Here is a 27,526-nt window from a genome sequence, read left to right as displayed (position 1 = left end):
TTGCTGTCACAAGGCATTTCTGTTCATGTCTTCCACCTACAAATTTAATGTCTTTTCCATCTCAACTAAGTACTTATAATGCACTGTAGCTGTAACTTTTGCAGCTTTTGACAGCAAAACTGGCACAAATTTCTTTGTTCTTCTTCACAATTTTGTGAGTGGAGGATTTTTCCTTACTGTAAATGTTAGCAACCTCAGCCTATAATATTTTTCTTTTCTTATTGTGTCAGAGACTTTCACCTTTTCACTTAAAGGAAGCACACTGTGGCTTCTCTCTGGCATATCCAAATTGCCAGGATAATTACCATTGCATATTGGGCCAATTATGAAGTGAAATAAGGTTTACTTGTATATCACCCTTGTGATGCCATGACAGTTGGTGTGATAATCAAGATGGCTACTAAGGGTCTAATGAGACTTATTAATCAAGAATTCTATATGTAGCAAAAATATCCTTCAACATTGAAGGAGAAACATAAGGCATTAAGTATCTTAGGACATTTAAGACATTCCTCGGTAAACAAAACTAAAAAAATTTGTTGCTTGAAGACATCTCTATAAGAAATACTAATGGGAGTCATTTAGACTGAAAGGAAAGAATACTAGGTAGTAACTCAAATCCACATGAGGAAATAAAGAGCTGAGAAAGATAACTATATGAGTAAATATAAAAGGCAGTATAAGCATAAAGCAATTCTCATAAATGGGTTGATGAACATAGAGTATATGAAGATATGGTTTATAAGGCATTAACAGCACAATGGAAGAGAGAGGGAATGGAGCTACATAGGAAAAAGTTTATGTATACTGTTGTAATTAAGTTGGTATTAGTATGAACTACATAGTTATAAATCAACATGTTAATTGCAATATCCAGGGCAACCACTAAGAAAACAACTCAAAAACATAGTAAAAGAAATGACAAAGAAATAAAAATTGTACAGTATAAAACTATTTAGCATAAATCTTACTTTATCAATGATTGTATTAAATGGAAATTTCTCTCCATTTAAAAGGAAGAAATTTGCAGAATGAATTAAAGGACATGATCCTACTCTATGCTGTCTATAAGAGACATGTTTTAGACCAAGACTCAAATAGATTAAAAGTAAAAGTATAGAAAAAGATATAACAAGCAAACAGTAACCAAAACACTAACTAACTAAATAAAGAGATGGAATCATGATAAAACATCAGAAAAAAAAACAGACTTAAAGGCAAAAATTTTTATTAAAAACAAAGGACATTTTATAATAATAAGAGGATCAATCCATCAAAAACATATAACAGAGCCCCAAAGTACATGAAGAAAAAATTGACAGAATTGAAGGGAGAAACAATTCAACAATAATAGTTGAGGACTTCAATTCCCCACTTTCATTAACAGCTAGACAATTGGGCAGAAAATCAATAAGAAAATGTAAGACTTGAATAATACTATAAACCAACTAGATTTAACAGATATCTATAGCATTCTCCATCCCCCAGCAACAACAGAGTATACAGTCTTTATAAGTGCACATGGAACATTCCCCAGGAAAGACCATATGCTAGGCAATAAAACAACTCTCAATAAATTTTAAAAGATTTAAATCATACAAAGCATGTTCTCAACTACAATAAAATGAAGTTAGAATAGTAAGAGAAGGAAATTTGGGAAATTCACAAATATATGGAAATGAAACAATGTACTCTTAAATATCAATTGGTCATAGAAGAAATCCAAGAGAAATCAGAACATATTTTGAGATAAATGAAAACAAAAATTCCACATCTCAAAACTTATGGAATGCAGCTAATGCCATGCTTAAAGGGAAATTTATAGGTGTAAATTCTTACATTAGGATGGAAGAAAGATCTCAATAAATAATTTAACTTTCCACCTAAAGAAACTAGAAGAAGAGCAAACTGAAACCAAAGCAAGTAAAGCAAGGATATAATAAATGTTAGAGTGAAAATAAAATAGCAAGCAGAAAAACAATAGAGAAAATAAACAAAACCAAAAGTTATGTGAAAAGATCAACAAAATTGATAGCTTAGCTAGCCTGATCAAGAAAAAAAAGAAAAGAACTAAAAAATGTGGTAAATAACTTAGGTAAATAACAACAACAACAAAAAACCTAAACTCTTAGATAATCTGGTAAAGATTATGAAAAACCAACAGCTAACATTAAACTTAGTGGTGAAAGTTTTACATCTTTTCTCCTAAGATGAGGAACAAGACAAGGATACCTGCTTGCTTTTTCTGTTCAACATTGTACTGGAGATTCTAGCCAGGATAATTAGACAAAAAACAAAACCAACCACAGAAAAGAAATAAAAAGCATCTAGATTGGAATGGAAAAAGTGAAACTCTATTTTTTTGCAGATAAATAATGTTGTATATAGAAAATCTAACGAACACACAACAACAACAAACCTGCTGGAGCAACAATTGAGTTCACAAAAGATATAAGATCAATGTGCAAAAAATTAGTTATATTTAGAAACATTAGCAATGAGTAGGCTCAAAATGAAATTAAGAAAGTAATTTTATTTACAATAGCATTAAAAAATAAGACCAAAACAAAAGAAATGTAAGACTACAAAACATTATTATTATTGAAAGTGATTAAGACCTAAATAAATGGATACACATTCTGTATTTATTGAATGGAAGACATTACTATTAAGATGACAGCACTCCACAAATTGATCTACATATTCAACTCAGTTCCTATCAAAATCCTAGCTTCTCTTTTTGCAGAAATTGACTTGCTGATCTAAGATTCATTTGAAAATGCAAGGGACTCTGAATAACCAAAACAATCTTGAAGAAGAACAGTGAAGTTGCAGAGTCCACACTTTATTATTTCAAAACTTACTATAAAGCTATAGTGGTTAAAATTGTGTAGTACTAGAATAAGGATAGATATGTAGATCAATGGAATAGAATTGAGAGTCCAGAAGTAAGTCCATACATTTAAGGTCAATTGATTTTCCACAAGGGTACCAAGACTATTGAGTGGAAAAAACAGTCTCTTCAGCAAGTGGTGCTGGAGCAACTGGATCTCCACATACAAATGAATGAAGTTAGATCTCTTTCTCACATCATACAGAAAAATTAACTTCAAATGGAAGAAATATCTAAATGTAAGATCCCAAACTATGCTCTTAGACAAAAACATAGGTGTACATTTTTTATGATATTGAATTAGTAATGATTTCTTTTTTTTTCCTTTTATGTGGAACAGGAAAGCTAGAGGGGTTTAGAGTTGTCTCACTGGTTTTCCCCTATGTCAGACAAGGCCCTGATACAGCAGTTTTTCTTTAGAGCAGGTCTTTCACACAGAGAATAGAATGCTCTGGGCATATTTCAAAATGGTTGCTATACCCACTCACTCTCTCTATCCTCCAATTAAGGTATATTTTGAAATGGTTGCTTTTCCCTTTGCCTTGTGTAAAGAGCCTGAGGAAATTTTCTTCAGCCTTCATCATGAGAACCTGGTGGGGTTTCTGCAAGTAAAATTCATGAAAGTATAAGGGGCCCCCAAGACGGGACTCCAACAAGTTTTTAACTTTCAAGCTAGTCCACACTCGGCCACCAGTAAATTTATTGATTACCATTGAAGTGTTCCTACCAATTACTTGCTCTGTGGCTTCTGCTCTCAGGTAAACTGTGATTTTCTATAGTCACCCATCTCTCTAGTTTTTGAGGAAGTGGTTTCCCTGTGACCTCTATTCTTGGACAGATCTAAGAAAAGTTGTTGATTTTCAGTTTGATTATCTTTTTTTCCATTGTGAAGATGGGAGTGATGACTTCCAAGTTCTCTACATGTTGGAATGGGAACTGGAAGACCTAATTAACTTCTTAAGAAACTGTCAAACTGTTTTCCAAAGTGGATCTAGCACTTTACATTCCTGGCATTGTATGAGAGTTTCAGTTTCTCTCTATCTTTGTCAACATGCCATCTTTCAAATTTTAGATATTCTAATAGGTATCTAATGGTTTCTTATTGTAGTTTTAATCTGCATTTCTCTAATAGCTAGTGATGATGAACATTTTTTCATTTGCTTATTTGCCAGTTGCAAATCTTCATTAGTGAAGTATCTGTTCACATATTTTGCCCATTTTTTAAAAGTTGGGTTGTTTTCTTACAATTGAAGTTTATTTTTTCTTATACTCAAATTTTAATTGACACATAATAAATTGTACATATTTATGAGGTACAATGTGATGTTTCAGTACATTTTACATTGCATAATGATCAAATCATGGTAATTAGCATATCCGTTGCCTCAAACATTTACCATTTCTTTGATGTAAGAGTATTCAAAATCCTCTCTTCTAGCTAGAATGAGTGTATTTTAAATGTACAACTATTTGTTTTCTCACAATCCTATAAAATGATAGCTTGAGTCAATGAGGTATCCCCCCAAGTCCTATCACCTTGTCTATTTTAGTGAATTTTAATATTGTCTAGAAAACATTAAACAAACATAGTTATTCAGAGAGGATAACTGAGCCCTCTGGTTATTCTCTCTAACCCACAAAGGAAGCTGAACACTTGATGTAAACTTCTTCATCAGAGTAAATAAGAAGAATCCCCTCCATTTCATACAAAAGAAAAGATAACTGGAGAGATAGTCTCTGCTCTGAGGTTATTATCCTGTGGTCTTTGATTTTGGTACATTCTCCCCCACCCCATGCCCTTCTCCCTCATCTTTAATGAGTATCTGTATGTATGGCAGAACAGTATGTTTTTAAGTCTCTGCATTCTTGGGCCAAGCTCGTTCTATTCCCCACTCTACAAGAATCACAAGAGCACCAGGATTCTGTTTGGGGTTGCCATGGACGCAGAGTTCTTATTACAGAACTGACTTATTCTCAATACGAGGTAAAAACCTAGAGGTGGGGTCTCTGAGCAAGGGAGTCCCATCCCATCCTCTGCCCTCTCTGTTGGCTAATGCTGTCCTCTCATCCTCATCAGGAGAATTAAAATCATGTAAAGTTTTGGCGGGGGAACTAGATGGTGGTCTCTGGGGCCCATAGACAGGAAAGTTTGCTTATACCCAGCTGGGAGGACCACTAATTGATATTCCTTTCCCCTCCCAGGGACCTTACAGAGTCCCCTTACCCTCAGGGTACTGGGGGACAACCAGTGGGTGTAAGGCCAAATAGCAATAACCTTGTTACTTGCCAGGAATTGGGTCAAGATTTGATTTAACAAGCTTGGTTTTGGGAACTGAAAAATGAAAAAAGGAAAAGCCATGATCTTGAAAGGCAACAAGTGAGAAAACTGCTAACAGGATCTTGATTAAATTTCTCCCTCTTAGAGAATGTTGTACCGACAACACAAAACCTCAGACTTGTGTTATTCTGGCAGCTGAACAGACCCCAGGCTCTTCTGACTGGCAATGGCGCTGGAAGCAGTCTGATCTGTAGGTAAGCAGGTCCAGGGCTTACAGGGAGAAACTCCCAGAAATCCAGCTCTGCCTTGGGTTGCCCTGGTTCACGTCCAAAGATGTGCTTGGGCCACATCTCTGGAGCACAAGGTGGTAGACTGAGAGCTTTGATATTTCTACTCCTACTGCAGATGAGCTGGTATAACTCCGAAGGTACAGAATTTGCTGTTGTCTGTGACCCAGCAAATAAAAATAGAAAAATAATTAGATAGAAAAATAGCAGAAATAGAAAAAATTTAAAAAACAAACCAAGCCTTATTCTATGCCTGTTAATGTCCTTAAAAATATGACATTTTAGGCAGTGTGATAATATGCATATACTGGTCACTTTAATTTTTCCTACAGGGGCGGCTGGTTGCCCTAATGGTGGATGCTCTGTTCAAGGATGGTGAGCTAGTGTTCAGCTCAGGAAGCCACTCCACAGAGATGGCCACCAAAAGGGCTTCAGTGGCCCCATCTCAATTAACACCTGAAACATTGTTAATTATTACAGTGAAGGTCACAAGTGGGTTTTTATTAGTGAAATTGGTGGCTTACAAAGCAGCACGATGATTGTTACCATTATATGACATTTTAAGATCTGTGAATCAACTAAAGTGTTTTGGAGACAGCCCACCCTTGCATAAACAGGATAAAGGTGTATGAGGGTGGCCTCATATTTAGAGATGACACCCAAGGCTTGATCCTCACATGATCCTATCTCCAGGAAGGTTTAGGAAGATTTTGGCCTCTGAAACATTAGGAATCTGTTGAGAATGAAGCTTTCATGCTTGGAGCACCTAAAGTGCAGAAAGCTTACAGAAGCTTATGTACTGTGCCTGCTTGCTACTGAATGTTTTGTTAAATGAATATCTGTATGTGTGGCAGATTTGGTCGGAGACTTACTTTTCATTATAACCTGGTAGCATGATTATAAAGGTGTAGCTAACCTTCACCTAACTCAAACTTCTGTGGTTGCTCCTATCTACCAAAAAGCATTTAAGAATTCTGCATGACCACTTCAGTTTAGGACAGTTTGCAATTCTCACCTTCCTTAGAGGGCAATTTAGCTAGCTACTTATTCATGTCCCATGAGGGAAGTCATTCTGTGCCCCAAAGCAGCTTATCAAAGTATTATTTCAGACTTCATGCAATACTCTCCCTGAAAGGAGTTCACATTTATGGATGTCTCATGCCCTTTTTGGAGATTAGTTTCCCAAGGAACTTGCTTAGCAATCCTGGCTTGTCACCTGAATCTGGAGTAATTTGAATGTCTTCCAGTTCTCTTCCTCAGTAGAGGATGTCTGAAAAATCTAGTAATCATTTAATAAGGCTGCTTATGTCAGAAACTCAAATTCTTACCTTTTTGGTGTTTTGAACATTTTCCCCTGTTATGATTTATTCATGTATTCTGCATAAACAATCCAATTATTCATCCTGCTGAAAAGTAGCGGATGCCTATAGATGCCTTTCTTCTTGTAAAAGGTATTGTTTTTCCTGAGACCTGGATGAATTTCCAGGAGCCATTCAAGGACATGAGAACACCCACTTAGAACTTGAAAGGTTCCCCTCATGGCTCTCAGACCAGGCTAACGAGATTTGGTCATTTGAACTCTGGCACTCCTTTCCCCACAGGCTGAAAGATTAGCACAATATTAATGTCTATCTGTGCTTAAAGGTTTGAGCTATTGATCAGAGTCCAAAATTAGTTTGTGTAGGAGAACTTTTCTTAAAGACATAAAAAGATACCATTTAATATATTGTTTCCAAAATGTGTTTCTCACACATTTCCACTGTGAGAAAGAGGTTCTGTGGTCAAATAAGTTAAGAAACCTCAGCACACTCTTAGAGAATCCCAGTTTTTATCAGCAGCAAAAAAATGTATGTGATCAGTTTCTTAAACTTATTTAAACGTTTGAAAAGTTAGAAAATTGTGGCAAAGAGCATTAATTCTTGAGTCTTGGGAGTGTATTACCTTGATGAGAATGTTTGTGTATTTGAAACTAAAAATATGTATGTTTATATTGCCACATACTGATTTTTATGGCATAATATATGGTGTAGAGAGCAGGTTGTCTAAAAACCAATATTGGCAAAATGCTGAATATTCAGCATGGTTTTATGAAGTTGACAGATGTGGAGTGTATTTTGCATGTGTCTTAACTTACAGATGAGGAAATAAAGTTGCAGAGAGATTAAATTAGCCAAGCCAGGGGTGTCGGTGCTAGGAAGTCTTGATATTGCAAAATATAGCCATATAACTTTAAAAAAATGAATCCAGACAAAAAGAAAACAAAATCATTGTAAACACATAATCCACTTTAAGTTCACAAAATGTTTTAAACATAATTAAGGCTATGCTTGACTTACCTACTTGTTTATTTCCTACCAAGGGTGACCGGGAACTAGCCATTGATATAGAAACATTCATTATTCTTACATTTTCTTTCTTTTTTCTGTGTCCTTTCTCTCTCTCTCTCTCACACAGACACACACACACACACACACACACACACACAGTCTCAGAAGTACTGGTGCTGTATCCTGAAATTGTTTCTTTAGTTCTTGTCAAAATTCCTCCGATTTTATTTTTTGTGTCCTGAAATACTGTTGAGATTAACATCCTGATTGCCTCCCAAAATATCTGACTTTATTTTTTGTATGTGCTTTTTACTCTTTGGTAGAGTTATGGATTCACTAACAGATTCTACTATATGCTCTGACAACTATGACCACAATGGGTGAGTTGACTGATCTAAGTGGTGAAAAATACTGGGAGCATCAATGGCAATAACAGCTTTCAATCAGAGACTTTAAGCATCTTTGGTAACATTGTTTTTGAACCAGAGTGGAGAAAATAAGATCAGGTCAGAAGAGGGATGCTTGGTACTCAAAGATTGTTTGTGACCCCAAGTAATTAGCAGCCAAAACCTTAGGAAACTATCAGAATGCCTGTGTATGAGACTCTCTCAAGAGTGGTCCAAGAGAGGAGAGAATCCTGCTTGGAGAAAGAAGGTGGTAGCATTGGACAGGCAGCAAAGGAGCCCTCAGCAGCAAGAAAGGAGCTAAGAGACCCTGTATCTGTCCCTCACCCTTCAGAGCTGGTGCCCCAAACTCAAAGCCATCATCACATTGGATGGAGCCCCTGCCTCAGGTTTAGTCACTTGATCCTATTTGAGGGGAAGCAAAGATATCTGTGACTCATGAAGAGCATGAAGGTGGTGGAGGGACTTGATAATTAGGAAATCAAAATGGGCAAGAATAATGTGTGCCTACAAATGGGACGTGAATTTGAAGCAAATTTAAGTTAAATTTGCTGCTACACATGATGATCTGGTTCAGTAATAAAGAATTGTATTTAAATCCTGATTCATTAAACTTTTTTGAGAGTCCTAAACAATTTTTATTACCAACACACAAAGACTTCTTTCCAGAGAAAAATGAAATACCAGGTGCCAAATAATAGGTTTACATGAGAATTTTTAGGGACAACACATTGTAATTTGTAGCACAATCATAGCCAATTTGAACCAAAAAAAAAAAAAAGTCGTGTATGCATTTATGTTGTTTCTTACTATTTACCTTTCAATCCTTTGCACTGACCCCAATGAATTGACATCAGAAATCTGTGCTGGAGTCAACAGTGAAAGGTGATGTCATAATAGATATTGGAGATGGGAGGAATTCAGGTTTGTGAAATTCAGTCTCAGAATTATTCATGGGAAAATAGTTTTCTGCACACTGATTCTAAAATTCTTTCTAAAAAGTTAGGTCTTAAGTAAGCTAAGTCATATTTACCATATCTTTTAGATTCAAGGAATTTAGTTGTTCAAATAAATTGGTCATATCAGCACTCCATGTGGCAAATCTCTAATATATTTTTGCATTTGATGTTTGAAGTAAAATACAGCAACCTTACATAGAGCTTTATAATAAGCTTCATGTGTTCAAATATAATTGGTACTTTTATAACCGATGCTGTTTGTGTTATACTCAGAAAGTTATTTCTTATCGTAAGATTACCAATATAGTCATCAAAATGTTTTTTATATTTTGAATTAATTTTCTACATTTAAATAAAACAAGCGCTGCTGCTGTTGTTACTATTCCCTTTTAACATCTCCCCAAATTAGTGTTTTATTCTGTACACTTTATGAGATGCCAGCTTAACAATACCCTTAATATGGCCCAAGGATTCTACAAAAGGAAATGCTGGTGTGTTTGTCAAAAGTGTTTTCTGGCTGGGCATGGTGGCTGAACCCTGTAATCCCAGCACTTTGGGAGGCTGAGGCAGGTGGACCATGAGGTCAGGAGTTCAAGACCAGCCTAGCCAATATGGTAAAACCCTGTCTCTACTAAAAATACAAAAATTAGCTGGGCGTGGTGGTGCATGCCTGTAGTCCCAGCTACTCGGGAGGCTGAGGCAGAAGGCTCACTTGAATCCGGGAGGCAGAGGTTGCAGTGAGCTGAGACAGCGCCACTGCACTGCAGCCTGGACAACAGAGCAAAACTCTGTCTCAAAAAAAAAAAAAAAATGTTTCCTGTGCAGATGATCTATTCACCACTTGCAGATTTGAAGTTTACTAAGCATGTGTGATATCGAAAAGTTCATTTGAAGAATAAGTTTCAATGCCAAAAATGTTTAAAAGTGGGATATAGGAAGATGATGCAAAGATGGAATCTCCAAACATTTCCATTTTCACCAGGAGGACTTAATAGAATGTCTAACAGCTACTTTTAGATATTTTTGAAGTGTGAGAGGGGTGAGTTAGTTAACAAAAAGTAGACTATGAGATTAAAATGTCTATTCACTCTAAAATCTCAGCATTCACTTTCTTATTGTCAAGTTATTCATCAGTCTCTTTTCAGAGACAACCTAAATGCAAGCTCTTAGAATATTACAACGTCTTTTATATGAGATGACAGGAAATAATTTCATGGCCTTTTAAAGGGTAGATGAGAGATTTGAATACCACTTTCAGATTAAGTAACTCCTCTATTGAATATTACACTGTTTTATGGTTCATATCTCTATTGTGGTTGAGAGGTATTGCCAGATTTATTCACTAACAAGTAAATATTATTCAGTTTCTAATTAATATCCACTTTGGGGGGAGATACTTTCAGTCTATGTTAGAACTATCTTTAATGTTCAGTATCCTGTTCCACATAAAACTTTGATGCACTAGTTTTAGCATTCATTGATTTTTATGTGAATCAGTTGTAACTGTGATCATTACAAAATGGTGATTTTTTTTTTAAAAAGTAGTTTTTCTGTGTTTAATAAGTATCATTCTATTATAAGGAGAGCGATCCCTACCCCTATTTATTCACTATTACTATGAACTTATAAATTCTTACATTATTTCAATGAATTACAATCCTTCGTGTCATTATTTATTTTGATGTTCAAATGGTCCCATATTTGGCCAGTGGGACTCCCTAAAAGCTAGCCCCTGTGTCCTTTTTTTTTTTTTTATTATACTTTAAGTTTTAGGGTACATGTGCACATTGTGCAGGTTAGTTACATATGTATACATGTGCCATGCTGGTGCGCTGCACACACTAACTCGTCATCTAGCATTAGGTATATCTCCCAATGCTATCCCTCCCCCCTCCCCCCACCCCACCACAGTCCCCAGAGCGTGATATTCCCCTTCCTGTGTCCATGTGATCTCATTGTTCAATTCCCACCTATGAGTGAGAACATGCGGTGTTTGGTTTTTTGTTCTTGCGATAGTTTACTGAGAATGATGATTTCCAATTTCATCCATGTCCCTACAAAGGACATGAACTCATCATTTTTTATGGCTGCATAGTATTCCATGGTGTATATGTGCCACATTTTCTTAATCCAGTCTATCATTGTTGGACATTTGGGTTGGTTCCAAGTCTTTGCTATTGTGAATAATGCCGCAATAAACATACGTGTGCATGTGTCTTTATAGCAGCATGATTTATAGTGCTTTGGTTATATACCCAATAATGGGATGGCTGGGTCAAATGGTATTTCTAGTTCTAGATCCCTGAGGCATTGCCACACTGACTTCCACAATGGTTGAACTAGTTTACAGTCCCACCAACAGTGTAAAAGTGTTCCTATTTCTCCACATCCTCTCCAGCACCTGTTGTTTCCTGACTTTTTAATGATTGCCATTCTAACTGGTGTGAGATGGTATCTCATTGTGGTTTTGATTTGCATTTCTCTGATGGCCAGTGATGATGAGCATTTTTTCATGTGTTTTTTGGCTGCATAAATGTCTTCTTTTGAGAAGTGTCTGTTCATGTCCTTCGCCCACTTTTTGATGGGGTTGTTTGTTTTTTTCTTGTAAATTTGTTTGAGTTCATTGTAGATTCTGGATATTAGCCCTTTGTCAGATGAGTAGGTTGCGAAAATTTTCTCCCATTTTGTAGGTTGCCTGTTCACTCTGATGGTAGTTTCTTTTGCTGTGCAGAAGCTCTTGAGTTTAATTAGATCCCATTTGTCAATTTTGGCTTTTGTTGCCATTGCTTTTGGTGTTTTGGACATGAAGTCCTTGCCCATGCCTACGTCCTGAATGGTAATGCCTAGGTTTTCTTCTAGGGTTTTTATGGTTTTAGGTCTAACGTTTAAATCTTTAATCCATCTTGAATTGATTTTTGTATAAGGTGTAAGGAAGGGATCCAGTTTCAGCTTTCTACATATGGCTAGCCAGTTTTCCCAGCACCATTTATTAAATAGGGAATCCTTTCCCCATTGCTTGTTTTTCTCAGGTTTGTCAAAGATCAGATAGTTGTAAATATGCGGCGTTATTTCTGAGGGCTCTGTTCTGTTCCGTTGATCTATATCTCTGTTTTGGTACCAGTACCATGCTGTTTTGGTTACTGTAGCCTTGTAGTATAGTTTGAAGTCAGGTAGTGTGATGCCTCCAGCTTTGTTCTTTTGGCCTAGGATTGACTTGGCGATGCGGGCTCTTTTTTGGTTCCATATGAACCTTAAAGTAGTTTTTTCCAATTCTGTGAAGAAAGTCATTGGTAGCTTTATGGGGATGGCATTGAATCTGTAAATTACCTTGGGCAGTATGGCCATTTTCACGATATTGATTCTTCCTACCCATGAGCATGGAATGTTCTTCCATTTGTTTGTATCCTCTTTTATTTCCTTGAGCAGTGGTTTGTAGTTCTCCTTGAAGAGGTCCTTCACATCCCTTGTAAGTTGGATTCCTAGGTATTTTATTCTCTTTGAAGCAATTGTGAATGGGAGTTCACTTATGATTTGGCTCTCTGTTTGTCTGTTGTTGGTGTATAAGAATGCTTGTGATTTTTGTACATTGATTTTGTATCCTGAGACTTTGCTGAAGTTGCTTATCAGCTTAAGGAGATTTTGGGCTGAGACAATGGGGTTTTCTAGATATACAGTCATGTCGTCTGCAAACAGGGACAATTTGACTTCCTCTTTTCCTAATTGAATACCCTTTATTTCCTTCTGCTGCCTAATTGCCCTGGTCAGAACTTCCAACACTATGTTGAATAGGAGTGGTGAGAGAGGGCATCCCTGTCTTGTGCCAGTTTTCAAAGGGAATGCTTCCAGTTTTTGCCCATTCAGTATGATATTGGCTGTGGGTTTGTCATAGACAGCTCTTATTATTTTGAAATACGTCCCATCAATACCTAATTTATTGAGAGTTTTTAGCATGAAGGGTTGTTGAATTTTGTCAAAGGCTTTTTCTGCATCTATTGAGATAACCATGTGGTTTTTGTCTTTGGCTCTGTTTATATGCTGGATTACATTTATTGATTTGCGTATATTGAACCAGTCTTGCATCCCAGGGATGAAGCCCACTTGATCATGGTGGATAAGCTTTTTGATGTGCTGCTGGATTCGTTTTGCCAGTATTTTATTGAGGATTTTTGCATCAATGTTCATCAAGGATATTGGTCTAAAATTCTCTTTTTTGGTTGTGTCTCTGCCCGGCTTTGGTATCAGAATGATGCTGGCCTCATAAAATGAGTTAGGGAGGATTCCCTCTTTTTCTATTGATTGGAATAATTTCAGAAGGAATGGTACCAGTTCCTCCTTGTACCTCTGGTAGAATTCGGCTGTGAATCCATCTGTTCCTGGACTCTTTTTGGTTGGTAAACTATTGATTATTACCACGATTTCGGAGCCTGTTATTGGTCTATTCAGAGATTCAACTTCTTCCTGGTTTAGTCTTGGGAGAGTGTATGTGTTGAGGAATTTATCCATTTCTTCTAGATTTTCTAGTTTATTTGAGTAGAGGTGTTTGTAGTATTCTCTGATGGTAGTTTGTATTTCTGTGGGATCGGTGGTGATATCCCCTTTATCATTTTTTATTGTGTCTATTTGATTCTTCTCTCTTTTCTTCTTTATTAGTCTTGCTAGCGGTCTATCAATTTTGTTGATCCTTTCAAAAAACCAGCTCCTGGATTCATTGATTTTTTGAAGGGTTTTTTGTGTCTCTATTTCCTTCCGATCTGCTCTGATTTTAGTTATTTCTTGCCTTCTGCTAGCTTTTGAATGTGTTTGCTCTTGCTTTTCTAGTTCTTTTAATTGTGATGTTAGGGTGTCAATTTTGGATCTTTCCTGCTTTCTCTTGTGGGCATTTAGTGCTATAAATTTCCCTCTACACACTGCTTTGAATGCGTCCCAGAGATTCTGGTATGTTGTGTCTTTGTTCTCGTTGGTTTCAAAGAACATCTTTATTTCTGCCTTCATTTCATTATGTACCCAGTAGTCATTCAGGAGCAGGTTGTTCAGTTTCCATGTAGTTGAGCGGCTTTGAGTGAGATTCTTAATCCTGAGTTCTAGTTTGATTGCACTGTGGTCTGAGAGAGAGTTTGTTATAATTTCTGTTCTTTTACATTTGCTGAGGAGAGCTTTACTTCCAAGTATGTGGTCAATTTTGGAATAGGTGTGGTGTGGTGCTGAAAAAAATGTATATTCTGTTGATTTGGGGTGGAGAGTTCTGTAGATGTCTATTAGGTCCACTTGGTGCAGAGCTGAGTTCAATTCCTGGGTATCCTTGTTGACTTTCTGTCTCGTTGATCTGTCTAATGTTGAGAGTGGGGTGTTAAAGTCTCCCATTATTAATGTGTGGGAGTCTAAGTCTCTTTGTAAGTCACTCAGGACTTGCTTTATGAATCTGGGTGCTCCTGTTTTGGGTGCATATATGTTTAGGATAGTTAGCTCTTCTTGTTGAATTGATTCCTTTACCATTATGTAATGGCCTTCTTTGTCTCTTTTGATCTTTGTTGGTTTAAAGTCTGTTTTATCAGAGACTAGGATTGCAACCCCTGCCTGTTTTTGTTTTCCATTTGCTTGGTAGATCTTCCTCCATCTTTTTATTTTGAGCCTATGTGTGTCTCTGCACGTGAGATGGGTTTCCTGAATACAGCACACTGATGGGTCTTGACTCTTTATCCAAGTTGTCAGTCTGTGTCTTTTAATTGGAGCATTTAGTCCATTTACATTTAAAGTTAATATTGTTATGTGTGAATTTGATCCTGTCATTATGATGTTAGCTGGTGATTTTGCTCGTTAGTTGATGCAGTTTCTTCCCAGTCTCGATGGTCTTTACATTTTGGCATGATTTTGCAGCGGCTGGTACCAGTTGTTGCTTTCCATGTTTAGCGCTTCCTTCAGGAGTTCTTTTAGGGCAGGCCTGGTGGTGACAAAATCTCTCAGCATTTGCTTGTCTGGAAAGTATTTTATTTCTCCTTCACTTATGAAGCTTAGTTTGGCTGGATATGAAATTCTGGGTTGAAAATTCTTTTCTTTAGGAATGTTGAATATTGGCCCCCACTCTCTTCTGGCTTGTAGAGTTTCTGCCGAGAGATCCGCTGTTAGTCTGATGGGCTTCCCTTTGAGGGTAACCCGACCTTTCTCTCTGGCTGCCCTTAACATTTTTTCCTTCATTTCAACTTTGGCGAATCTGAAAATTATGTGTCTTGGAGTTGCTCTTCTCGAGGAGTATCTGTGTGGCGTTCTCTGTATTTCCTGAATCTGAACGTTGGCCTGCCTTGCTAGATTGGGGAAGTTCTCCTGGATAATATCCTGCAGAGTGTTTTCCAACTTGGTTCCATTCTTCCCATCACTTTCAGGTACACCAATCAGACGTAGATTTGGTCTTTTGACATAGTCCCATATTTCTTGGAGGCTTTGCTCATTTCTTTTTATTCTTTTTTCTCTAAACTTCCCTTCTCGCTTCATTTCATTCATTTCATCTTCCATTGCTGATACCCTTTCTTCCAGTTGATCGCATCGGCTCCTGAGGCTTCTGCATTCTTCACGTAGTTCTCGAGCCTTGGTTTTCAGCTCCATCAGCTCCTTTAAGCACTTCTCTGTATTGGTTATTCTAGTTATACATTCTTCTAAATTTTTTTCAAAGTTTTCAACTTCTTTGCCTTTGGTTTGAATGTCCTCCCGTAGCTCAGAGTAATTTGATCGTCTGAAGCCTTCTTCTCTCAGCTTGTCAAAGTCATTCTCCATCCAGCTTTGTTCCGTTGCTGGTGAGGAACTGCGTTCCTTTGGAGGAGGAGAGGCGCTCTGCGTTTTAGAGTTTCCAGTTTTTCTGTTCTGTTTTTTCCCCATCTTTGTGGTTTTATCTACTTTTGGTCTTTGATGATGGTGATGTACAGATAGGTTTTCGGTGTGGATGTCCTTTCTGTTTGTCAGTTTTCCTTCTAACAGACAGGACCCTCAGCTGCAGGTCTGTTGGAATACCCTGCGGTGTGAGGTGTCAGTGTGCCCCTGCTGGGGGGTGCCTCCCAATTAGGCTGCTCGGGGGTCAGGGGTCATGGACCCACTTGAGGAGGCAGTCTGCCGGTTCTCAGATCTCCAGCTGCGTGCTGGGAGAACCACTGCTCTCTTCAAAGCTGTCAGACAGGGACATTTAAGTCTGCAGAGGTTACTGCTGTCTTTTTGTTTGACTGTGCCCTGCCCCCAGAGGTGGAGCCTACAGAGGCAGGCAGGCCTCCTTGAGCTGTGGTGGGCTCCACCCAGTTGGAGCTTCCGGGCTGCTTTGTTTACCTAAGCAAGCCTGGGGAATGGCGGGCGCCCCTCCCCCAGCCTCGCTGCTGCCTTGCAGTTTGATCTCAGACTGCTGTGCTAGCAATCAGCGAGATACCGTGGGCGCAGGACCCTCCGAGCCAGGTGTGGGATATAATCTCGTGGTGCGCCGTTTTTTAAGCCGGTCTGAAAAGCGCAATATTTGGGTGGGAGTGACCCGATTTTCCAGGTGTGTCCGTCACCCCTTTCTTTGACCAGGAAAGGGAACTTCCTGACCCCTTGCGCTTCCCAGGTGAGGCAATGCCTCGCCCTGCTTCAGCTCGCGCACGGTGCACGCACCCACTGGCCTGCGCCCGCTGTCTGACACTCCCTAGTGAGATGAACCCGGTACCTCAGATGGAAATGCAGAAATCACCCGTCTTCTGCGTCGCTCACGCTGGGAGCTGTAGACGGGAGCTGTTCCTATTTGGCCATCTTGGCTCCTCCTCCCCGTGTCCTTTTGACTTGACATGTTCCCATGACTTTTTGAGCATTTCCCCAGTCCTGGAATCAGCCGTTTACCCAAAGAGCCTGATGCCCTTTAGAAACCAATATTTTGCATTTGGTATGCTCATTGCCATTGGCTCATTGCTACTTGTAGGCCTTTTTAATATATAGATGAGAGTACAGATATACATATTGACATATACAGATATATGCATATATGCAACAATTTTAATATGTTTAATATAAAGTATATACATTTATATGTGTTCTGTAAACTATGTATTATTGTTTTGCCTATATGTTTTTAAATTTACTTAAATGGTATTAAGTTATATCTCATTTTGTTAGTTTTTTGCTTAGTAACATAAGATTATTCTTCTTGTGCATACCTTTAGTTGTTGCTATTAACTGGTATGAAAAATTCCACAGCATGCATCCCCTAGTGAGGAACACATATATTGCTTCCTACCATTTGCCTTCATAAAGACTGCCGCCAAATGATTATCCTTATGCCAGACCCCTATAGACCTGTTTGAGTATTTCTGTAGGAACATGAAACAGGACTTGATGGGCCATGGGAGTGCATATTTTAAATTTGACTGAATACTGCCTATTGCTCTCCCAATGGTTGTACCAGTCTGCATCTCATCAGCAATGCATGATGGTTCCTGCACATACACATTCACAACAACACTTGACATAATCAAACTTTCCAATTTATATAATCAGTCTAATAGATGGTAACATATTGCATTATGTTTTACTTTGCATTTATGTGATAACTTATGAATTTGAGCATCATTTTATGTTCTTATAGCATTTGGGATTTCTTCTGTAATGGTCCATTCATGAACTTAGCCCATTTTTCCACTAGTGTTCCTGTCTTTGTCTTGTTAATTTACCTGTGTTGTTTTTGAATATTTTATATTTTAGAATAAGTTAATCAAATTTCTTTTAAAATTATGTTTAATTTTCAAAGTGATTATGTTACATTTGTAAACGATATAGCAAGAATTCACTCTTTTTAGTAACATTAAAAACATGGTGCTATTGTTTGGAGGTTTGTACCCCCAAACCTCATGTTGAAATTTGATCCCCAGTGTTGGAGGTGGGGCCTAATGGAAGGTGTTTGGAAGATGAATAGATTAATTCCCTCCCTGGGAGTGAGGGTGAGTGAGTACTCAGTCTATTAGTTCTTGCAAGAGCTGTTGGTTTAAAAAGAGACCGGTGGCTTCCCCTACCTTGCTTTCCCTCTTGCCATTTGATCTCTGCACGTGTCAGTTCCCCTTCGTCTATCTTCCACCATAAATGGGAGCAGCCTCAGAAGCAGATGTTGGCATCAGGCTTCTTGTGCAGCACACAACTGTGAGCCAAATAAACCTCTCTTCTTTATAAATTACCCAGCCTCAGGTATCCCTTATGGCAACACTAAACAGACTCAGATGCATGGAATCCCATTCAAAAGTTTAGACTATCGCTTTATGTATTCAAATCATCCTTCATGTCAGTTTTAGACATTGAAGTTATGTTCTCCAATAGGTCATCTGCCTGTTAGCTTTGGCATTGTTGTTCTTCATTCTCTTCATGACAGAACTTTTTGCCTTATTATTTTACTTTTGAAGTTTGAAATTTTCCCACTTTCAGTCTACAAAGGTAATTTCTAATCCTCATAGTTTTAATTTACACATTTAATGCTTTAATCTACTTAGAGGTTACCCTTAAATATGGTGTTAGGTAGGGATTTGGTTTCATTTTTCTCCCAATGGTAGGCTGATTTTCCAAATACCACCTATGAAACAGTTCATCCTTTTTCCTTGTTTATATAATCATCATCAATGACATATATCTACATAGGTTTATCTCTGAGCTCAATATTTTGCTCCATTGATACTTATGGCATCCCTACACCTTTTTTTATTACCACAATTAGTTATTAATGGAGCCTTTATATGTTGACATAGATTTTGTAGTAAGTATGTCAATATTCTAAAAAATTTTGAAAAATACCTATGTGGGCCCTGTGGTGTTTGGGAGAGGGAAAGGCTTTAAATACTAGGTTGATTTCTTTGTTACTTGAGTATTCTATTTCTATATAAATATATTTTCTTGCACTAATGTTAGTGTTTTATATTTGTCTAGGAATTTTTCCATTCCATCCAAGTTTTCACATTTATTAACATATAATTGAATAATCTCATTTTAAAAAATTTTAGTTGTGTTATAGTTATGCTCCCTTCTTGTACATTGTATTTGGATATTCACTCTGTTTGTTCTTGATTATTATTGCCACAGGTCTATTGTAGTAATCTTTTCAAAGAGACACACTTTTGTTTTGTTAATCTTCTCCACGGTTTTTTTCTTCTCCAGTTCAGTGACTTATGCTTACCTCCTTATGTTTTGCTTCCTTATTACTCCATAGACTTTGCCCTGTGCTTCTTTTCCAACCTTTCTACTTAAATGTGTACTCTTTGCTTTTAACCATCTTGACTTCTTATTAATGCTTATATATCAGTAAATTTTTTCTTCTAAATATTGCTTCATTGTATCCTACAAACTTTGTCATGTTATTATCAATCAGTTCTTAGTATTTAAAATATTTCGTGATTTCCCTTTTAACATAAGAGGTATTCAGTAATGTGTAATTTAGTTTCAAATGTGGGTTTTTTTAAAAAAGCTAATCATATTACAATATATTCAGAGAACAGCAATATGATATTGATCCTGTGGACTTTATCCTGTGGAAGCTTTCTTTATGGTACAGAGAGCTATGATGTTGGTCTGTCCTTGTGCCCTCATAGGTCTTTTGCTCTTTCTAGAAGGTGTTAGAATTTTCTCTTTGTCTCCATTAGATACTTAAAGCTGATTTATTTCTTCTTTCTTGAATTCTGGGAAATTTATCATCATAAATTTTCACATTTTGCATTTTTAGTTTTCATTTCTTCTTAGATTTCCCTATTCTAGATGTTAGATAGCTGTTTTTATCCTCCATAACATTCTTCTTTTCTTTAGTATGTTCTCTTTATTCTTTTCTACTATTTTCTGGGTAAGTTCCTCAATCTTCTCAATCTAACCTTCTAACTCTAAATTAATTAGCTTTTCACATGTATCCAAACTACTATTTATCCCTCAACAATTTATATTTTTTGACAGTCATACTTTTACAGTTAAGGCTTTCTCTTTTATTTTTTCTTACGACTCCCATTCTCATTTCATGTTTCAACATCTTCCTTTGTGTCCTCTTATCCTTAAGAATATTTGTCATGCTTACTTTAAAATCTTGGTCAGTGTGTTCCAGTAGTTTTGCTACAGTTGGTATGCTGTTGTTCAGCTTGTTGTATTTCTTTTTCAGTAGTTGTATTCCTCAGGTATCTAATCATGTTGGTTTGTGAACTCAGATTTTGTGTGGTGGTTGGCTACTCTGTCTGGTCATTTGTATTGGAGAAGGACTGAAGGACAAAGTCTGCTGCTGTTCTTGCAACATAATTATTAATAGCACCCACTTTTTCCTTTCAAAAGTGTCCTGGTTTGGGCAGGAATTATATAGTCAGCCTCACTGAAATCTAGGACGTAAGCTGTGTCATTGTCAGTAAGTTTAAAATGAAGAGAAGTGATGTGCCCAAGGGTAGAGAGTCTCAGGAACCATGAAACACTGACCAGGCAACTCCTCTGGGTTGTGAAAAGGAAAAACTTTAGACAAGGTAAATTTAACAGAGTTTAATAGTGCAAGAATGATTCGTGAGTTGGGAAGCTTTTAGAACGAGAACAAGTTCTGAGAACTGCAAGCTGGCAATGTGGCCAGATAGCATTATGGACAGAAAATGGAAGTGAGGTCCAGAAACAGCTTTGTTGGTTACAACTGGGTATAGCTGGATGTTTCGTCTTATTTGAGTCAGTCAGCCACCCACAATTGACTGAAGCTCAGCTGCTATAATTGACTGAGACACAGCTATCTGTTACAAGTGTATATTCTATTCATAATTATGCTGTTAGTTTACACACTGGGTTAGCTTGCAGTTTGTTGCATAAGGACTCAAGCACAGAGGCAACCTCAGGGAAAATTTCGTTTAATTAAACAACTATATCACCCTGAAGCTCCTGAACAAAGCAGCATTGGAGGAGACAATCTCTCTGGTTTGTAACCTGGGCTTTGGAGATGGAGGCAGGTGGAGGAGTGAAGGCCCAAGGATGGCTCTTCAGCCCTTCCCTGTTTTCATCAGCCAGCCTAATGCTCTCCTAATTTTACTGTAACTACTCCTGGGTAGTTGCTGTTATTGTCTATGGAGACAGGCAGGGATGGTCACTATTGTTTCCAAATGGCTAAATTGCATGTGTGTGTGTTTTTTTTTTTTTTTTTAGAACAGCTAGTTTATTAGTTGTAGGGTTATTTTAGCTAATTTGAATAAAAATTAAGCCTACAAATTCACATGGTATTTGATTATGTACAATTTAGTTTAATTCTTTAGCTCTGACCCAAATGAAGTGATATCACTATCCCATGATGGAGTCCTCAGTGAAAGTGAAATGATATCACTAGCCTATAATGGAGTCATCAGCAAAAGGTGTTGTGTGTGTGTATGTTCATAAAGATACACGCAAATGTTAAATATAGACTTTCTTGGACACTGTTTCTAAAGTACTGGTAGTTTCAGCTTCTGTATGTAACATCCTTTTCTTTTTGGGTCTAGTTGGATACAAGATAAATAGATCACAAGAAGTCTACTTCTTCTTCCTAGCTGAGTTGACTAGTAGCCAAAACTTTTAGAAAACTGTTGGATTGCCTGTGTATGAGATTCTACCAGGTTGGGCTATATTAGTTTCTAGGGCTGCTTTAACAAAGTATCACAAACCAAGTGGCTTAAACAAAAATTAATCATCTCATAGTCCTAGAGACTAGCAATCTGAAATTGAGGTTGTCAGTAGGGTTGGCTTTTTATGAAGGCTATAAGGAAGAATCTGCTTGATACCTCTTTGCTAGCTTTTGCTGCTTGCTGGCAATCTTTGGCATTCCTTGGCAGGTAGACTCATGTCTAGAGTAACTGCAGCTATTTGACCAAAAGTGTAAGTCCAAATTATGTTTGTATCTGAATAATATGCTTTTATAATTCCTCAGCCCACAGCCAATTGAGTTGATGGTAGTAACCTATGATAGAGCCACCCATGAAATGTGAGTTAAAACAAAGATTTATATACACGTAAGTGTATATATACATATATACACATAACATACACGCATGCATACACATACACACACAGAAACATAAAACAATGACAGAGAAAGAGAAGTTGATATTTGTAAAATTCACTGTCAGGCATATCCTTGGAAATACAGAGTATCTTTGACACTATGTCTAAATCTTCTCACTGTAGGATCTATAGATAACCTTCTATTTTTTTTTTCAGACCAAATTGGATAAAAGAGGACGAAGTCATGAAAGGGATGCTTCTTCCTCTTAGTATATTTGTCACTCTAAGTTAGTGGTATCCAATCCCTTAGGAACCTCTGAGGTTTTCCATTTATGAGACTCTCCTACTACTAGAGTGGGCCAAAGGGAGAGAGAATCCTATTTGGAGCAATGAGGAGGTAACAGGTGACAGGGAGGAGTGAAGCACTCAGCAAAAAGAACAGAGTTCATGAAACCTTAATAGGTTCCTCACCCTCTAGAGTTCTACCACCATGTGAGGCTGGTGCCCCAAACCAAACCCAAACCCACAATCATTTTGTAGGGAGTTCTGACTCAGGGCTACAGCTACATGGTCATATCTTCTGGGCAGGAAAGACAGCCATGATGGGTGAAAGTAAAGAAGTGACAGAAGGACTTAGGAATCAAGAATTTAGATGGGGTAAGAGGCATGTTTCCTTACAGACTGCAGTTACATTAGAAATAAATGCCACTGGCCAGGCATGGTGACTCATATCTGTAATCCCAGCACTTTGGGAGGCCAAGACAGCTAGATCACTTGAGGCCAGGAATTTGAGACCAGCCTGACCAACATGTCAAAACCCTGTCTCTACTAAAAATACAAAAATTAGCCAGGTGTGGTGGTGCATGCCTGTAATCCCATCTACTCAGGAGGCTGAGGAAGGAGAATTGCTTGAACCTGGGAGGTGGAGGTTGCAGTGAGCCAAGATCGCACCACTGCACTCCAGCCTCGGTGAGAGTGAGAATCCGCCTAAAAAAAAGGATACACCTAGTTCGAATTAGTGATATACACATGAATATTTAAATATCAACCAGATAGTACATTATAGAGTAACTGTAGCTGTTTGATCCAAAAAGTAAGTTTAGAATTATTTGTGTGTCCAACTATCTACTTTTATATTCCTTTAGCCTGCATACAGAATTGACATCAATGACCTGTGATAGAACCACCAATGAAATGTGAATTATAAAATATATGTACAGAAATATGTAAAGAAATGTATATGCAGATATACTACTTCTGTCTATCTAGACACACAAACACAGGGAGAGAGCGAAAGGGAGAGAAAGAGAAAAGAGAGAGAGAAACAACAGAAAGAAAGATGAAGATTATGTGCTTTACTCTCAGGATCATCCATGGCCATACAGAATGTCTTTTACACCATTTATAAATCTCCTCACTATAGGCCCTGCAGGTCTCTCATCCAACTTTTTGATTAAATTGGATAAAAAAGGAACAGGGCAAAAAAGGGAAACTTCTTGTTATTGTCTTGTCACCCTTAGTAGCAGGCACATACTTAGGAAAGTCAGATTTCCTGTGTATGAGATATACTAGAGTGGACCAAGGGAAGAAAACCCTATGCAGAGCAACAAGCAAGTAGCAGTGGACAGGGAGCAGTGGAGCCCTTAGGGAAAAACAGACAGAGCTAATGGCCCTGGCAGGGTTCCTCACACCCAGAGCTCTACCACCATGTGAGGCTAACACTACAAGCCCACACCCATCATCACATTGTATGGGGCAGTTTCTTGACCCTGTGTGAGAGCAGAGAAGACACCTATGATGGTGAAAAGAAGGCATTGATGAAGGGATTTTAGTGTCAGGAAATGAGATGAGGTCAAGGGGATTTGTACATAGAAACTGCAGCTGAATTTGAAATAAAGTAAACCACCAAATGCTTAGTTTGTGCTTCATTCAATTGTAAAGAACTAAACATTGCTTGTGAGTAATTCAAACCAGAAAGTGAAGTCTAGGATGTCATATTGGTGTTGGACGATACATATATATATTTAAATTCTGTAGCGCTGCCAAATCTAAATTCAAATCAGTACCCTGGAGTGGAGCTATCAGTGAACTGTGAGACAGAAATAAATCAATATAGAGGCCTGGCGTGGTGGCTCACTCCTGTAATCCCAGCACTTTGGGAGGCCGAGGTGGGTGGATCACGAGATCAGGAGATCGAGACCATCCTGGCTAACACGGTGAAACCCCGTCTCTACTAAAAATACAAAAAATTAGCCGGGCGTGGTGGCGGGCGCCTGTAGTCCCAGGTACTCAGGAGGCTGAGGCAGGAGAATGGCGTGAACCCGGGAGGCAGAGCTTGCAGTGAGCCGAGATCACGCCACTGCACTCCAGCCTGGGCAACAGAGCGAGACTCCATCTCAAAAAAAAAAAAAAAAAAAAAAGAAATAAATCAATATAGATATAAGGATATATGAACAAGGGAGGAAACAATTATATACCATTTATATATACCTATATGCATTCGTATTAAATCAAGGCATGCACCCACAGGTACTGCAGAGAAATATAAAGAGATTAGGGAAGTTCCCATTCAAGGGCATTAATGGAAAAACAAAACACTTTGACACATGTGTCTACATGATCTCACTATAGGATATGAAGGTGACTTTATGTCTTGAATGAATTTAAATAAAAGATGACCACATAAAAAGAAGATTTTTCTTACTAGTCTGTTTGATACTCTGAGTAAAAATAAAAAGTAATTTTCAGACTGCCCATATGTGAGACCTTACTATAATGGCTGAGGACAGCAGAGAATCCTCTTTGGAAACAGGAAAGGACAGCAGGGACAGAGAGTAGTGAAGACCTCAGGAGAAGAGAAAAAAGCTAACAACCCTAGAAATGTTTTTGACCCTGCAGAACTCTGCCACAATACAGGGTGGTACTCCAAACCCCAAATACCATCATATTGGATTGTGTCCTTGACTCAGACCTGCAGTTACTTTACCCTACTTGTGGACCAAGAGAGACAATCAAATGAAGAAGTAATGGAGGGCTTTCAAGGCAGCACATTTAGTGGAATAAGAGGGCTGACTACCTCCACACAAAAGTTTAGTTTGAAATAACTGCCACCACAAAAGCTGTCACGCATTGGGACTGAGGTCATAATAAAGAGGTTTATTTAAATCTGAAAGTATTACTATTTTCCCCAGCCTAAGATGTTGGTTGCCATCTTGTTGATTGCCTCCTTTCTAATAAAAAAAATGACATTTCAGAACAAATAGTGCTATACACATGAATAGTCAGAACTTAACTGGTTTATGTGCAGAGTAATGAAAGCTAGTTTTACGAGAAAAGTAAATTTTGAATTGTGTCTCCTGTCTGACTGTATTCTTTTGTCATCCTCTAGTCCACTCACAAATGAATTATCAGGAGTGAACCCAGAGGCATGTATGAATGAAAGGTGAGTTATGCATATGTGTGTCTTTATTTATCTAATTATAACTGAGCATAGAAGTATTCACACACACAGGCACATAAACAAATATATCCATCCATGCATCCATGCATCCATCCATACACACTTCTCTCAAACACATCCACTAACCCATGCACACAGTGGAAACACACAACAAGGAGACAGATGGACGGACATTTGTGGAGTTTATTCTGAGAAGCCTGCATGGCCATAGAGAGTGGTTTTTAACAGGGTTTCCAATTCTTTTCAACGTAGCCTTTGTAGGTAACATTGCATCCTTTTCTAATGGAGTCATAGGAAAAGGAGCAGGTCACAGGAGAGCTGCTGCTTCCTGTTAGTGTATTTGTCACCCTTAGTTCCTAGTAAGCAGCTTCTTAAAGGACTCAGATTTCCTGAGTTTGAGAGCCTACCAGATTGACAGAAGGGAGGAGAAAATCCTGTTTGCAATATGGAGGAGATAGCAGCTGACAAGGAGCAGGGAAGCCCTGGGCAGAAAAGAACAGAGCTAATGGAACATGGACTTGTCCCTCACACTTCAGAGCTCTGTCAACATATGAGGTTGGTGCTAAAACACAAACACAAGCACAGCACCTCATTGGATGCAGCCCTTCCTTAGGCCCACAGCTACTTGCCTGTGTCCCATGGACAGGAAAGACTAGCATGATGGGTGAAAGGAAAGACGTGATGGAGAGATCCAGGAAGTGGGCCATAGATGGGATTAGGAGGAGGAATGCCTACACAGTAGAGTTGAATTTAAAAGAAATTCACCCACAAAAGGCTGTCGTGCATTGGCCAGCTCCAGTGGTAGAGAGTTTTGGTGAACTCTTGAGTCAGTGAGTCTTAGATAGGTGTAAAGTATGTGTTGCAATCATATAAAGTATGATGTGTAGGGTAAATGGCATGGCAGATTCCAAAGAACCAAATACACACATGACTTCTGTAAGGCTAAGGCAATTTACAGGTTGAAAAGTAGTTGGAAGGTCGGGTGCGGTGGCTCAGGCCTGTAGTCCCAAAACTTTGGGAGGCCAGGGCGGGTGGATAACGAGATCAGTAGTTCAAGGCCAGCCTGGCCAACATGGTGAAACCCCTTCTCTACTAAAAATACAAAATTAGCTGGGTGTGGTGGCGGGCACCTGTAGTCCCTGCTACTTGGGAGGCTGAGGCAGGAGAATTGCTTGAACCTGGGAGGCAGAGGTTGCAGTGAGCTGAGATCATGCCACTGCACTCCAGCTTGGGTGACAGAGTGAGACTCTGTCTCAAAAAACAAACAACAGCAACAAACAACAACAACAACAACAAAAAAAACAAAAGCAATTGGAATTATTTTGAACTGAAAACCTTAAGTCTAGGAAGTTACATGTTGTCTTACTATGGACATGTTAAGTTCTTTGGCACTGCCCTGTGTATGAATTGAGAGTATCTTCTAGTAGGCTGGTCAATGCACCATGTGATATCAAGGAATACAGTTATACATGTATCTATGCATATACAAACACATACATACATGCATTCGTACACACAAGAGAGAGTTGGGCTATTGAGTGTGACAAGCATCCATGGGAACAAGGAGTTCCCTTGAAAATATTTCTAGAGTCCTCTCAGAATGAGCTTTGTATGCAATGTTCTTTTGTTTTTTGGATGGAGGTAGGAAAATGGGGAGGAACTCACAGAGGGAGGCTTTTTATGTTAGTGTTTGTCACATTACCATTCAGTGAGAATGAGACTGTGCTAGTAGTGTGGACCAAGGGAGAAGCGAATCCTGCTTGCAGCGAGAAGGAGATAGGAGTGAACAAACATCAGAAAAATCCCAGCCAAAACAAAGAACAGAGCTAATAATCCTGGAATTATTTCACCCCCTCCAGAGCTCTGCCTTTATGTGAGGCTGACTGCCTTTGCCCATACCCACCCTCACATGGGATGGAGCCCTTGCTTGAGGCCTCCAGCTACTTGGCCGCAACTTTTGGGCA

At 38.3% G+C, this 27,526-nt stretch overlaps 1 protein-coding gene across 1 annotated transcript in view; it reads left to right on the top strand.

Annotated features, from left to right (window-relative positions):
* Positions 1 to 27,526, top strand: part of LOC109029413 (phosphatidylinositol 3,4,5-trisphosphate 3-phosphatase TPTE2) — a 150,982-nt gene that overhangs the window by 45,389 nt on the left and 78,067 nt on the right. The window contains 3 exon segments of the mRNA XM_055359568.2: positions 5,317 to 5,425; positions 8,109 to 8,165; positions 25,491 to 25,544. Of these exon segments, the coding sequence (XP_055215543.1) occupies positions 5,317 to 5,425; positions 8,109 to 8,165; positions 25,491 to 25,544 (220 nt within the window).

This window comes from Gorilla gorilla, chromosome 14 (genome assembly GCF_029281585.2).
Source record: "Gorilla gorilla gorilla isolate KB3781 chromosome 14, NHGRI_mGorGor1-v2.1_pri, whole genome shotgun sequence".
Lineage (NCBI taxonomy): Eukaryota > Metazoa > Chordata > Mammalia > Primates > Hominidae > Gorilla > Gorilla gorilla.
This window is presented reverse-complemented; position numbering and strand designations above follow the sequence as displayed.